Raw genomic sequence first — 12,500 nt, 5'->3', positions numbered from 1 at the left:
AGCTACAGCTACACGGATCGGAGGAAAGTCGAAACAGGCGTCGATGGAATGAAGCGGGGATCGATCGAACTGGCGACCTCCAGCTCACAAGGCCGGGCACTAACCGAATGAGCTAAGCCTCCTTATGACCCTAACCGAAAAGTCTCATTTATACTCTGATGGTACAAAGGAGGCATATTTCTATCAACAAGGAATCATTCGCATTAGTTCCTATTCGATGCTTGTTCTAGACTAGCAGTGATATTGCAAGCACTCGTTGCTGTGCCAGTTGAGATCGAAGCACCAAACGTTGGTATCAACTAGTTGAGGAGATCGATCGGACATAAGAAAGATTCAAAAGCTACAGGCCTTTGTGAACGCACTGAACTTACCACAAAGCTCAACTTCGTCTTGCTCAGCAAAAACCGAATCATCAAAAGCTGGGTTTTTCTTCAACCCAGTCATTGGCATTGGCATTGGCAAGATATCCTATGAAAAAAAGTACGGTATCTTAAAATTCAATTTACAAGGAAATATGTAACCTAAAACCAAAGAACTAAGTTGAATTAAAACTCTTATATTTCGATTGAATGTGAATAATAAAGGTAAACGTGTTCCAAACGAAAATTTGTGTCTCCAAAGTTTAAAACCGTCGTCAAAAAATGGCCATTTACAACGGAAAAAGCGACAAATTATGTGGGTAAACAGTAAAATTTAACTGCAAAGAATTTTTTTTTTGCAGAACAAATAACTATGAATCGTACAAAATGAAGATCTCACATGTACGTTGAAAACAGAATAATTTTTTCAGTGTTAAATATTACATTTAAATTCTGCAGGTGGAAATATCAATCTTTAGCACAGACTATGATCAACTGGTAAAACTGCAGTTTATAACAAAGCAGGCAAACACAGAGAAACATCGTGCCCAAGAAATCGTTCGAGAAACCGAACTAAAAACGTCAAAGAACGAAGAAACCAACAGAATTCCATTCACCCTCGCCTACCATCCACAAAGCTTTGCAGTCAAAAATGTCATTCTCAAAAACTTCAAAATTCTCCGCAATGATCCCGAAACTAAACATATATTTCCTCTGCCACCACTTATCTCATTAAAACGCAGCAAAAATATAGGTAACTTTCTAGTTAGGAGCGGATTTCAATTTGACAACCAACCGGGAACTTTCAAATGTACACGCAAACGACGCAAAACTTGTCCTGTTATTTCTAACATGGTTAAGATTTGATGACCCGAATCGATCCGTTTAAATCACCGACCACTTTACATGCATCACCGACTGACCGCAAATGTCATTTATTGCATAACCTGCACACTATGTAAGAAGACCTACATAGGCGAAACAGGAAGAAGATTGGCGGACCGATTTCGCGAACACCAACGAGATGTAGAAAAAAACGACACAGATGCATCAAAACCAGTCGCGCGCCATTTTAATCTTCCTAATCACTCCTACCACAACATGACAAGGCTACTGAGCGAGCGAAGGCTCAAGTTTCAGTGAATCATGCAATCCAGTTGCGATTGTTGCACCTTGCTCTGCCGAGTTATATGTACAGTGTACTGTTTTAATTTTGTGGGTTCCTAAGAGCTCCCCCGCAAAATAAAATAAAATAAACACAAAAACATGAAACGAAATCACAATTCACGGTGAATTTAACACCCGATTCTCATTTCACGGATAAGTATTCCCAAAAATCACAGCTCACGGTAACTGACAAAATCACGTTTCGCATTTCACGGAAAACGAAAAAAGCAATTCACGATTCACGAAAATACCCTCTACCACCCTCTTATTTTACTCTATTCAAAAGAAAAGGTTAACTACAGCTTTATCTGATCTTGTATTTGAAAAAATCGTAATTGTCACTGACCTGTGAGCTCAATGTTGGATTGGCAATAACTGTGAAAAGAAAAGCGCACAATTAGATGAAAAGATAATAAAGGTTAGATCTAAGTTTCACGATAACAAAATTACTTTTCTGATAACTAACGTCTTGTACAACCTTCTCAAGTGCACTATTAAGATTTGTTAAAAGGCTCGCCGTTTGTAGAGATTTTATGAGCATTTATAAGCGTATGCACTTCTTTCGAATAATTTCGTTGCGACACAAGTTGTAGGAAAAGTTATCCAACCAAAATCTAAGAAAAGAAAAAATGATTGAATTTCCTCGCATTTTCTCGTTATTGTTGCTTGTGATACATCAATCATTGCATGGAGTTAAAGTCAGATGTAAAGTTTTAGTCATCGAATTTGAAGCGATGCAATCATCAGGTGTCAAACGATCCCAATTGTAAAACCTGACCAGAAATTTGACTCACAAAGTGAATATTTTTGAGAAATAGACTAATGTAGCAGATTCAAAGGCTTTGGCCCTCAAGTTAGGTAAAATGAAATGCATCTCCTTTAAGCAACTCGCCGCTTTCTGCAAACGAAGACAAGGTTGAAATTGTTTAACAATGTTTAACAAATTGTTTAACAATGAAAACTGAAATTGTTTAACAATAAAATCTCACCGCAGTTCAAATATAAAACTATTCCAGATCCTGTTGTTCATATAGATCTATCCTGAACATGTTTATGATGAACTCATTAAACACCCTGTTGAAACTGGCTTGAATTTTCAATTGCTAGAGCGCTGTAGCAGTAAGCAAAGGTCATTGGTTCTAACTCCGCCGTCCGGCTCGAGTTTCTCAATTTTTCTTCGCTGCTGCTAAAGTAGTGCTGATCACTGGGATGAACATTTCAAGACTTAATGAAAACTCTCTAATAAAATCTGGATATCAAATTGTTTTGAAGAACTTCATATAATTTGGACCCTAGTAATAGTTATATTCACATACATCTATCCTCTCCACGTTTATGAGGAACTTAGAAAGTAACCATCTCCCAATAGACCATATTCGTATTCTCAGAATTGGACTGGAACTAGCTTGCAATGGAGGTTTCAGCGAGGGGATCTTTTCAAATGCAAATACTTTTTAATATATTCCTCCACATTAGCCTCCATTGCAAGCTAGTTCCAGTCCGATACTGAGGATACAAATATGGTCTATTGGCTTGATAGCTCAATTGATAGAGCGTAGTACAATGTAACAGTAACTATGCAGAGGTCATGCGTTCAAATTCTGTGCAGGCCTCATTTTTTTTTTCGCTGCCGCTAAAAGTAGCGCTCGATCACCACAGTGTTGATCATTTCAAGACTTAATAAAGACCCTGTAACAAAAACTGGCATTCAGATTGTTTTGAAGAACTTCCAGCGATTTGGACGAATATAATATATTTATTCTAGTTCTGTACAGAGGCAGGTTGATAGGTTTTTGTACATTATGCTGGCATTTTTTTTCGAGCATACTAGTGGCATTCTCCCCCCTCTATCCCCCAACCCCACCCCCAAAATGTTTTTTTTCAGAGGAAATGAAAGTTTTACGACAAAACCGACAAGAACAATCCTTAGAAGATTACATTGAAACATCACTTACGTTGCAATACAACAACAAAGGCTAACTTTCCGTCACTTAAATATCAAATACCACATATTGTTAACTTATCATACTATATGCATTTGTGTTGTACATATACGTTTTTGTGAAAGTGAGCCTTCATTTGTGTTAATGTTGAAATTAATAACATTCAAATTTCACTGACAGCCTCATCAGCCTATATGTAATGAGCATTAACTGAGCATTTTAGTAACTTTTTGGGGGGAGACCAACCATTTCAGTGGGGAAGAAAGAGCATTATTTTAGTGGCCAAGTAAAAGCATAATGTACAAAGCCTACAGGTTGATCGAGAATAGAATGCTAATGCACGGATTCCACGTGCCAAATCTTGATCTAAAATTCCCACGTGCCAGTAACAAAAACGTAATGCTAATGCCTTTCCCGGACATTCGTTTGGACGTTAAACGAGATCTTTACACAGCCGTTAGAATTCAAAGAAGTCAACTAGGGGTGAGTGTTTCAATATACTTCGTTAGAGCTGGGTGGGAGGGGAGCAGAATACCCACCGCGTGAACTATTATTTCCGTGCACATGGAAATAATATAATTCAGGTAAAAAAGCGGCTACAAGTTTGCCACGGGGTACGCGGAGCCGAAAGTTAGCACCGATCTTTAAACGGCTAGCATTCAGTTCTCGTAGTATTTATCTTACGCATAGTTATTAGGTTTCAGCACCGATATCACAGTGCAACGCGCCTTACCGTGGCCACCCAACAAACTTTTACATTTGACAGCTACGCATAAATACGTCAGCTTAGCAACCCATTCAACGGTGTTCAACTTACAAACGTGCGAACTTTGCAAGGATCGAGGGGTGATTGTCAATCAAATTCACACACCCTGATTGGCGTATAGGTTTTAAAAAACTTTGTTAGGTGGCCACGGTAAGGCGCGTCGCACTGTAAAACCGTTGACAAAGTTCCTTCGTGCTCACATTTACTTGTCTTCCCTTGCTGCGTTGCCACGCACTCTTTCGTGCACCGCGTAGTCGCTTTGGCTAAGTCCCTGCTTAGTAACTCCCCTCGTTAGTAAGTCTTAGTAAGTCCCCTCGTAACTTGGAGGACCGACTTTTGTAAAGTCCCTTTAACCCCTTTCACCGCCAAAAATGCCAATTGACACTTATAGCAAGGGTTAAAACATACCACGTCACTGAGCGAACTGACCACGTACCGCGTGGTCACTTCGCTCCGTGACGCATTTGAAGTGGTGGGGTATTCTGCTGTTACTCCCTAAAATTATCATTAACTGTGTTGATAAGGTAACTTGACCACCACAAAGAGATTGAAAGGCTGACGTTTCGAGCGTTGTCATGGGCGAATTAGTAATAAAACTATTATAGCGGCATTTAGTTGGGAGTGGCATGTGTATTGTCTCTGGAGGTAACACGCGTACGCGTGCGAGTATGACTCGCAGTCACCCTCGTATACTCCCATCTAAATGTTGCTATATTTGGAAAGCTAGCAAAGAAACTTTGCCCCTGATAGAGAACATAATGATAATTCATAATTTTGAACTTAGAAAAAACATCGCACTTAAATGTGCAACTTATGAAGTTGTCAAAGAAGCTTGAAAAATACAGGCTCGAACGGCCGGGATATGAACCCGCGACGGTGAAATGCGCGTTATACACTGCAGTCTGCTCTATTAACTGGGACATGGAGAAGAGCGAGTTCATTTTATGTATCCAGAATTTCAACCTCCGAGTTGAGTTGATTGATGTTAAAGAGCTTACCGAAGTAAATTGCGCAACTTATGCAATTGCAAAAGAAGCCTGGAAACAAATCCAGTAATACGCAGAGTTCGATATATCAATATTCAGGCCTTTCTACGAGGCTATATGGTCAAATTTCAAGGCTCAGTTCCGTCATGTTTGTCTCACAAGTCTCAGGGGAGATTTCTATACAAAATAATATTCAAATTTAACCATCCATAAAGCCTCGCAGCCAAGTGTATATTGATATATCGAACGTCGCCTATTGGTTCAAATCGGGGTCAAACCTAGACTGTTTTATTCAGGCTTCTTTCGCAACTTCAAAATTGAAGAATGAACATTTCACTCCAATGACCCTCCAACATTCACGAAGTTTGATTTTCCACTCTCGGATTCTATGACATTTGAATACAAATTACGTTCTCTTTTTCACAGTAAAGTAATATACTTTTTTAACATTTTCGCTTTCAAACTAAACAAAATGAAATCCTTTTTTCAGAACAGTTTCTTTTTTTTCGAATATTTTCGTTTGTACACCTTCCTTTGAGAGACGCACCACAGGTCCAATAATTTGTTTACACACACTATTGGTTTTAAACGAACAGAGAAATTATGAAGGAAATGATATATGAAATGAATCATATCATAGTTAATAGATGTGATCATATACTGAACTGCGGATATGAAATCAAGTAAAGCTATGATGGACGCAATTTTAGCAATTGCGTCGGAGAAGCCTGAAAAATTCAGGACTTCAACGGAGTTTGAACCCGTGACCTAGCGGTACCGGTGGGACGATCTAACCAACTGTTCAGTATATGATTCATTTCATATATCATTTCATTCATTGATTCATTCCTCACGGGAAAATAAGAACCCACAAATGACCAGCTCCCAACGTCAGTGGCTTCATAGCTCAGTTGGTTAGAGCGTCGCACCGGTGTCGCGAGGTCACGGGTTAACCCCGTTGAAGTCCTGAATTCTTCAGGCTTCTCTACGCAATTGCTAAAATTGCGTCCATAACTGCAAGGATCATAGCTTTACTTGAAGAGAAATTATCATCGCACGTATCTGGACTATTGAAACAATTGTCACTTATGGACACCCGAAAATTCCAAGTTGCTCCGACGAGATTCGATCCCATGACCTCTGCGTTGGAATTCCATTGGACCTACCTGAATTTTTCAGTTGTCTATAAGAGACAATTGCTTAATTAAATTGTCCAGATAAGTGCATGCGAGGATGATATTTTTTCTTTCGTCTATAGCCCGCACTTAATATGTACATTAGTACAGGCTTATTTGGTTCTTCTTCGATGTGTTAAATGTCTAGCTTATCGCAAGGTTTTCACGTTTGTATATATATTAGGCGTTATTGTATTCAAAGAGGAGGGTGAGAGTGTTTTCTCTGATATTTAAGTCCGAATAGTTTGGAAAACTTTAAATTTCAATATGATTGGGGAAACTATGATAAATCTTTCTTTCCGCAAACTTATCCCCTCACTCGATAATCTTCGGAGTTTGATATGAATTCGCAAGTGACTGGCTGCTCCCAGTCAGTTGACTGCTAAGCTTACTGGCTTGATGGAGCTCGATTCGGGACCTCAATGGTTCCATCCTTGTTCAAGCCTAGGTTTTCACAGGCTTATTTTGTCAAATTATTATAACGACATTCCATGTTATACCAAAACATACTACCTGTTGTTTCAGTAACACTATTTGCTGGTAATCTGTGAAAAAAAAAGAGATCATTTTGAAAGATTAATATGACCCTGATTTTTCACAACAAAATATTATAAGGACTGGAATCCAGTCTCCCTCTTAAACCGCCGATACCGTGCACTTCGAAGTCAAATATTACACAACTTTACCAATATTCATCATATAAAACGGTTCCCTGTTCTGCCTCAGTAGGATGACTGTAGACCGGCTCCCTTTGCCTCTCTATACGTAATTATCTGTTACGTGCTCTCTATAGGTACTCAACCAAAAAAGTTACTTTTCTTTGACTTTACTCCGTAGTCTAGTACCGCATATAGCACAAATGGCACTCGTTCACGTCACAATCATATTTGAATGCTTACAATTATCTAATAGAATTCTCAAAAGTCCCCTTCATCGAACAAATGCTAAACGAGGTTATAAAGGGATGCGAAATATATACTTCCTTAGTAACCTCCCAGAAAAAGAGGGCCTCTTGCTCGAAACTGTGTCCTTTCATGAGCAAAGCAGTCCTTTCTCCTGAGGCATTTTGAATTCTGCATGTTGATCCGGAAAGCTTCAGTTCGCTTCTCGGCCTAGTAATTTTAGAGGAAAATTATCCTACATACAAACTACCTGTTTGTTTTTCGTTGTCTGATAATAAACCAGACAAGCAGCAGAACAAGTAAGCAGAACACTGCGGCCACACCAGCCACAACGGCGATCGTTATCATCTCTTGTTTTCCCTTTTTGCCTCTCACTTTGTTTTCCCTTTTCTTGAACTTGTCGCTTCCCATGTAATAATCAGTTGTTGTGGACTTTTGTGTTACTTGTCCTGTTCGCGGAGATGCTGTTGTCGCTGACGAATCTTTAGACTTCGAAGTATCTCTTTTAGTATCTGGTGACGCTGCAAACGTAATTTCTGATGAATTTAATTGCCTTCCTGTGGTCCTTTTAGAGGTTGCAACCTAGATTACAAATCAAGCGCTTAATACAAATCATTTATCCATGACAAAAATTGTATGATTTCAGTGCCCATAGAGGGAGTTCCAATTGAGTGTCGTAAAACCAAAACCAAAGTAATTACTTTGGCCAATCAAAAAGGACGGAGACAATCCAGTAAACCAATAAAAACTCGAAGTACATGTAATTACACGCAGCCGACACAAAGCGCGGGAAAATGTGCACGCGCGAGCCACGATTGGTTTTGGTTTCACTTCTGATTGGTTGAAAAAATATCGCGAGAACTTTGAGCCAATCACTGAGTGAAATAATGCAAAACCAAAGCAATTCGCCAATTACTTTCGAGACTCAATGGAAAACCGCTCTATTGATCCCAGCTCCACCTATTGTTCCATTTCCCATCTCTTTCAATCCCTTGCACCACAATATTCGCCCTCTCCGCTCCCTTATCATGCCTTGTTGAAGATGATGGAGGGAGCCAATGCACTGAAAAGAACGGTAATGGTGGTAGTGTTACTGGATTTATACACTACCGCACATACAAGATCGGTTTCATGGAAATTTACAATTCTCCGAGAGGTAGACCACCAACGCCGTGGGTCTCCGGGGATTCTTCACGAACAGCATTATGTAGATTCTTTAACGTCCCACAGTGAGACCGGCGATACCCACGAGTTATATTCGTTATCAGAGAAGACTTGAAAGTCTGACTATGTCCTAATGAAATTACAAAGGCAGCGCTTTCTCCTCAGTTATTTTTAAAGCCCTGAGTGTTGTGAACTCGCAAGAACGAAAGTACGATGCTCAAATACTTTAGCAACCGGTCGGTTTGACTGAAGTGTCGACAACCTGAATGGAAATCATGTCCAGATTCGAATGATAAGAGAAATGTAAGTGGATCCTGAAGTTCTCCCGTATTTCTTATTCCACCACTCCCCACCACCACCCCCCCCCCCTCTCCTCCCTTCCCGTCACAGGCCTATACACACAGAAGAAATAAATTTAGCCAACCAACCTGTCCTGAGGATGTTACCGCAACAGTTCGTCTTTGTGTTGTCACGGACGTCATCGCTATGGAGGACGACTGATTTTCTCTGGTTACATTTCGGGTTAGAGTACTTTTTGTAGCAATAGATTTCGTCGGAGCCTGCGTGGATCCTGAAATGAACCCTGTTGAAGTGACAACAAAAAATCGGACACAAAAATACTATTGAAGAATCAGGGACAAGGAACTGTGTAGCTTCATTTGTCACATATCACACTTTGTTTCTGGAGGAAGCCGTGCAGCCCAGTGCAACTGCATTTGTAAATAGTCAACTGGTTTGCCCCCGGCCAGTTGGGATTCTTAAAGTTGTTCCGTTCTACTCTTTTACGTGATTGGCCAAGAAAAGCCCCTATGAGCGGTCGATTAAGTATTGCATCGCCCTTGTAAAGGAATCGAGGTGGCCGTCGGATCCTAAATAGTTGATCCCGGATCCCGAGTCGTGGATTCCGGAGTTCGGCTGAAAAGGAGCCGAGATTCCATCGAAATCTGTGGATTCCGAATTCTAAAGCCTCACATTTTCTGGAGTCCTCGGGGATTCCGGAATCCGGAAAATCGGACGATGTGTATCTGTGTATAGGTGAAATAGCAAAATTTGCGGGTTTTAATTAAAAACAACCAGATAACCAACCAGATATCTTCACACGTGAAGATATCACTGTTGCTATGGTTACGTATAAAAATCGCGCTTTTCGATCCCTTTCGTGAAATGATTTAGTATTTCATTGGTGTTTTTATAATAAATAGAATATTACATATCCTATATTTATTATATTCATTGTGCCTAGTGTATGCCTGTTTCGGTCTCTTGTCTTCTAGGGCAATTCCCCGAACCATTATAACAGCTGCTCACTGAACCAAGTACCCCTCCCACCCTTCTGTGGGCAACCAAAATAATCATCTTCTCTATGGTTAGCTGTCTCCTCCAAGACCCTACCTCCGATACCAACATAAATAATAAGTAACATTCAAATTATCAAGCTTGATGATTTAAAGGATCTTTCATATTTACATGTGCGATTGCCCTTTGTTTTAAACACAACGCAGAACTGTGTTCCTCCTTTCTTGCCTGGACCACTGCTACAGTTAATCTCTAGTTTCATAATGTAGCCAAAGAATGACGGGGTCATGTTTCCATTCCACTGGTGAAACAAAAAAATAGCAGTTATGTAAGAATATGTAAATTCCCGAATAAATATCATAGAGTGATGATGATGATGATGATATGATGCAAATTTTGCGATATTTGCTACATTTGCGGCTTTCTTAGGGTGCCTTTGCCTTTTGTTTCGTTCTCTTCGTTATTAATTTGCTATTCTTGCGATTTTTGCGATAAGATTTTGCTAGCAATTTCAATCCTGGACATAAGTGGTGAAACAATCAGCTTAAAGGGGCTAGGTCACGCTATTTCAGGTAATTTTGTTTAATTTTGTTAATTATGAGCTCTAAACATCAAATTGGCAGAGCAAGAGTCTTTCATTTGCAAAATCATGCCCACATAACTTGAGAATGATTTTCCAGCTTTGTAAATGACATCTTGATATAGACTGATATAAATTTGAAAAAAGGTGCTGCAATTGCCTAAAATTGCGTGACCTAGCCCCTTTAATGAACAAAAACGATGGTCGGGCACATTCCGCACGTGCGATTTACATTTGTGTACATTTCGTTACTGTTGTTGTCCTGACAACGCGACGTTTGAGGTCACGTGGAGCACGCCAGGACCAGATGGGAAAATGTCAATATTCTCTCCAAATAACCATACCGTTCATACGAATTTTATTCCTGGAATGTTGTTACACACTTTCTCTGCCTATAACACCCCACGACGGACAAACGTCGTTTCTCCGGCGTTTCAAATGTCTTCGTTGCTACACATTTTCTCGGTAACCTTCCCGATATTAGCGCAATGGTCATTACCTCTTCTAGGCTCTTTTCCGTGAGGTCAAAATTAGCGTTGTCTTTTTCAGTGCTTTTCGTTTTGACTGTCGCAGTTTTTTCGGTACATTCAAAGTCGCTTGTCGATGATTAGAAAGTCCCATAGCGTCACCTCTTAGTACACTCTCTGTTGTCAGTGCTACGCTTGAAAAAGGCGGCCACTAGATACTGACTGACTGAGTTAGTGGATGAACGAATGAGTAATAGCAGAAACCCATAAGGGTGAAACGTGTAACGCGCGTTCACAGCTTCCGAATATTCAGTGCGAACTGATTGGTTGAATGTTTCAGTGCTAAGTACCATATTTGGAAACCCCTCGCTCTTGTTGTTCCAAATAGCTTGTTTGCCAGCACACAAGGGGCCGTTACACGTTTCAACCCTTATGGGTTTCTGGTAATAGTAATAGTATTCTTTACTGCGTCTTAGAGCGGTTTTCAATTGAGAGTCGAAAGTAATTAGCGAATTACTTTGGTTTTGCATTACTTCACTCACTGATTGGTTAAAAGTTCTCGCACAACTTTTTCAACCAATCAGGGTCCGGTTGTTTGAAAGCCGATTAAGTTAATCCAGGATTAGCGTAAACTTTTGATCCATGTTTTCAACTTTTTGGTGAAAGTTTCTTTTACTTATTTTTGTTTTTCAAGATTGACTTCTTCAAATGTAAAGTTTTGCCGAATATCAGCGTTGAACAGCATTTGGGAGAAGAGAAATAAACTCCTTGGTTAATTTTTAATCTGGGATTAGCGTTAATCGGCTTTTGAACAACCGGGCCACGCGCTTTGTATCGGCTACGTATAATTACTTCGAGTTTTGATTGGTTTACTGGATTGTCTCCGTCCTTTTTGATTGAAACTCTCTCTACTCTCCAAGGGAGGTATTGGTCTAGTTACAATAAATGTTTGAACATTAACTAATAAAAATACAAAATAACATTTACCATATCCGTATACAAGTAATTAGAAAATTCATAGCGCTTATTACATTTGTGAATTAAGATTCTCTTTTCTTTTTTGAAACATTAAACAGATATTTTTACCTATTATTTTAGATGTAACCCTGTTTTCTGCTGTAAGTAAATATTTCGTCTTCTCGTTATTACTTAAATAGGCCATTTCCGAGTTCAAGTCTGCCTCCTGTTCAAAGCGAGTCTAAGTGCGAAGCTTTTGTAATGGTAATTGGTTCTACTTTACATATGAATGAAAACTAATTTTCATAACAAAAACTTCGCACTTAAACTCGCGTTGAAGATGAGGCAGACATGATCTCGGAAATGGCCTATTGGTGTAACGAGTGTCAGCGTTTGCAATATGTGAGTGCAGCTCACGTCTTAAGGGTAAAATCCCGACAATACATCCAGAAATGCTGTTCATTTTCTATGCAATTTTCTTTGAATACTAAACACGTTTGCTCTTCTACTGGGATTAATGCTCCTCTACTTGCTAGTTTGTATTCATAACATAATGCATGACATCCTAATCTAAACCTTGTCAGGCTAATTCTTTGTGCTGGCTTAATCATTGTAATTAATGTCAGGTAGTTTTCAAATTGATAATTATTTTTAACTTCCTTTTGTGTACATTTCTCTCTTGAAGTTGTTGATGACCTATTCTGGGTTTCAAGCCAGTTTTGTAAATATTTATTCCTG

General features: G+C 39.5%; 1 protein-coding gene across 4 annotated transcripts in view; it reads right to left on the bottom strand.

Annotated features, from left to right (window-relative positions):
- LOC138011649 (uncharacterized) overlaps positions 1-12,500 on the bottom strand; it is a 26,671-nt gene that overhangs the window by 2,490 nt on the left and 11,681 nt on the right. For all 4 annotated transcript variants that reach the window (XM_068858763.1, XM_068858764.1, XM_068858761.1 and 1 more), the window contains 6 exons: positions 9,930-10,059; positions 8,891-9,045; positions 7,549-7,880; positions 6,910-6,941; positions 1,873-1,901; positions 372-468 (listed from right to left, as the gene is read on the bottom strand). In XM_068858763.1, the coding sequence (XP_068714864.1) occupies positions 372-468; positions 1,873-1,901; positions 6,910-6,941; positions 7,549-7,880; positions 8,891-9,045; positions 9,930-10,059 (775 nt within the window). The remainder of the gene's footprint in view (positions 1-371; positions 469-1,872; positions 1,902-6,909; positions 6,942-7,548; positions 7,881-8,890; positions 9,046-9,929; positions 10,060-12,500) is intronic.

This window comes from Montipora foliosa, chromosome 7, assembly GCF_036669935.1.
Source record: "Montipora foliosa isolate CH-2021 chromosome 7, ASM3666993v2, whole genome shotgun sequence".
Taxonomy (NCBI): domain Eukaryota; kingdom Metazoa; phylum Cnidaria; class Anthozoa; order Scleractinia; family Acroporidae; genus Montipora; species Montipora foliosa.
This window is presented reverse-complemented; position numbering and strand designations above follow the sequence as displayed.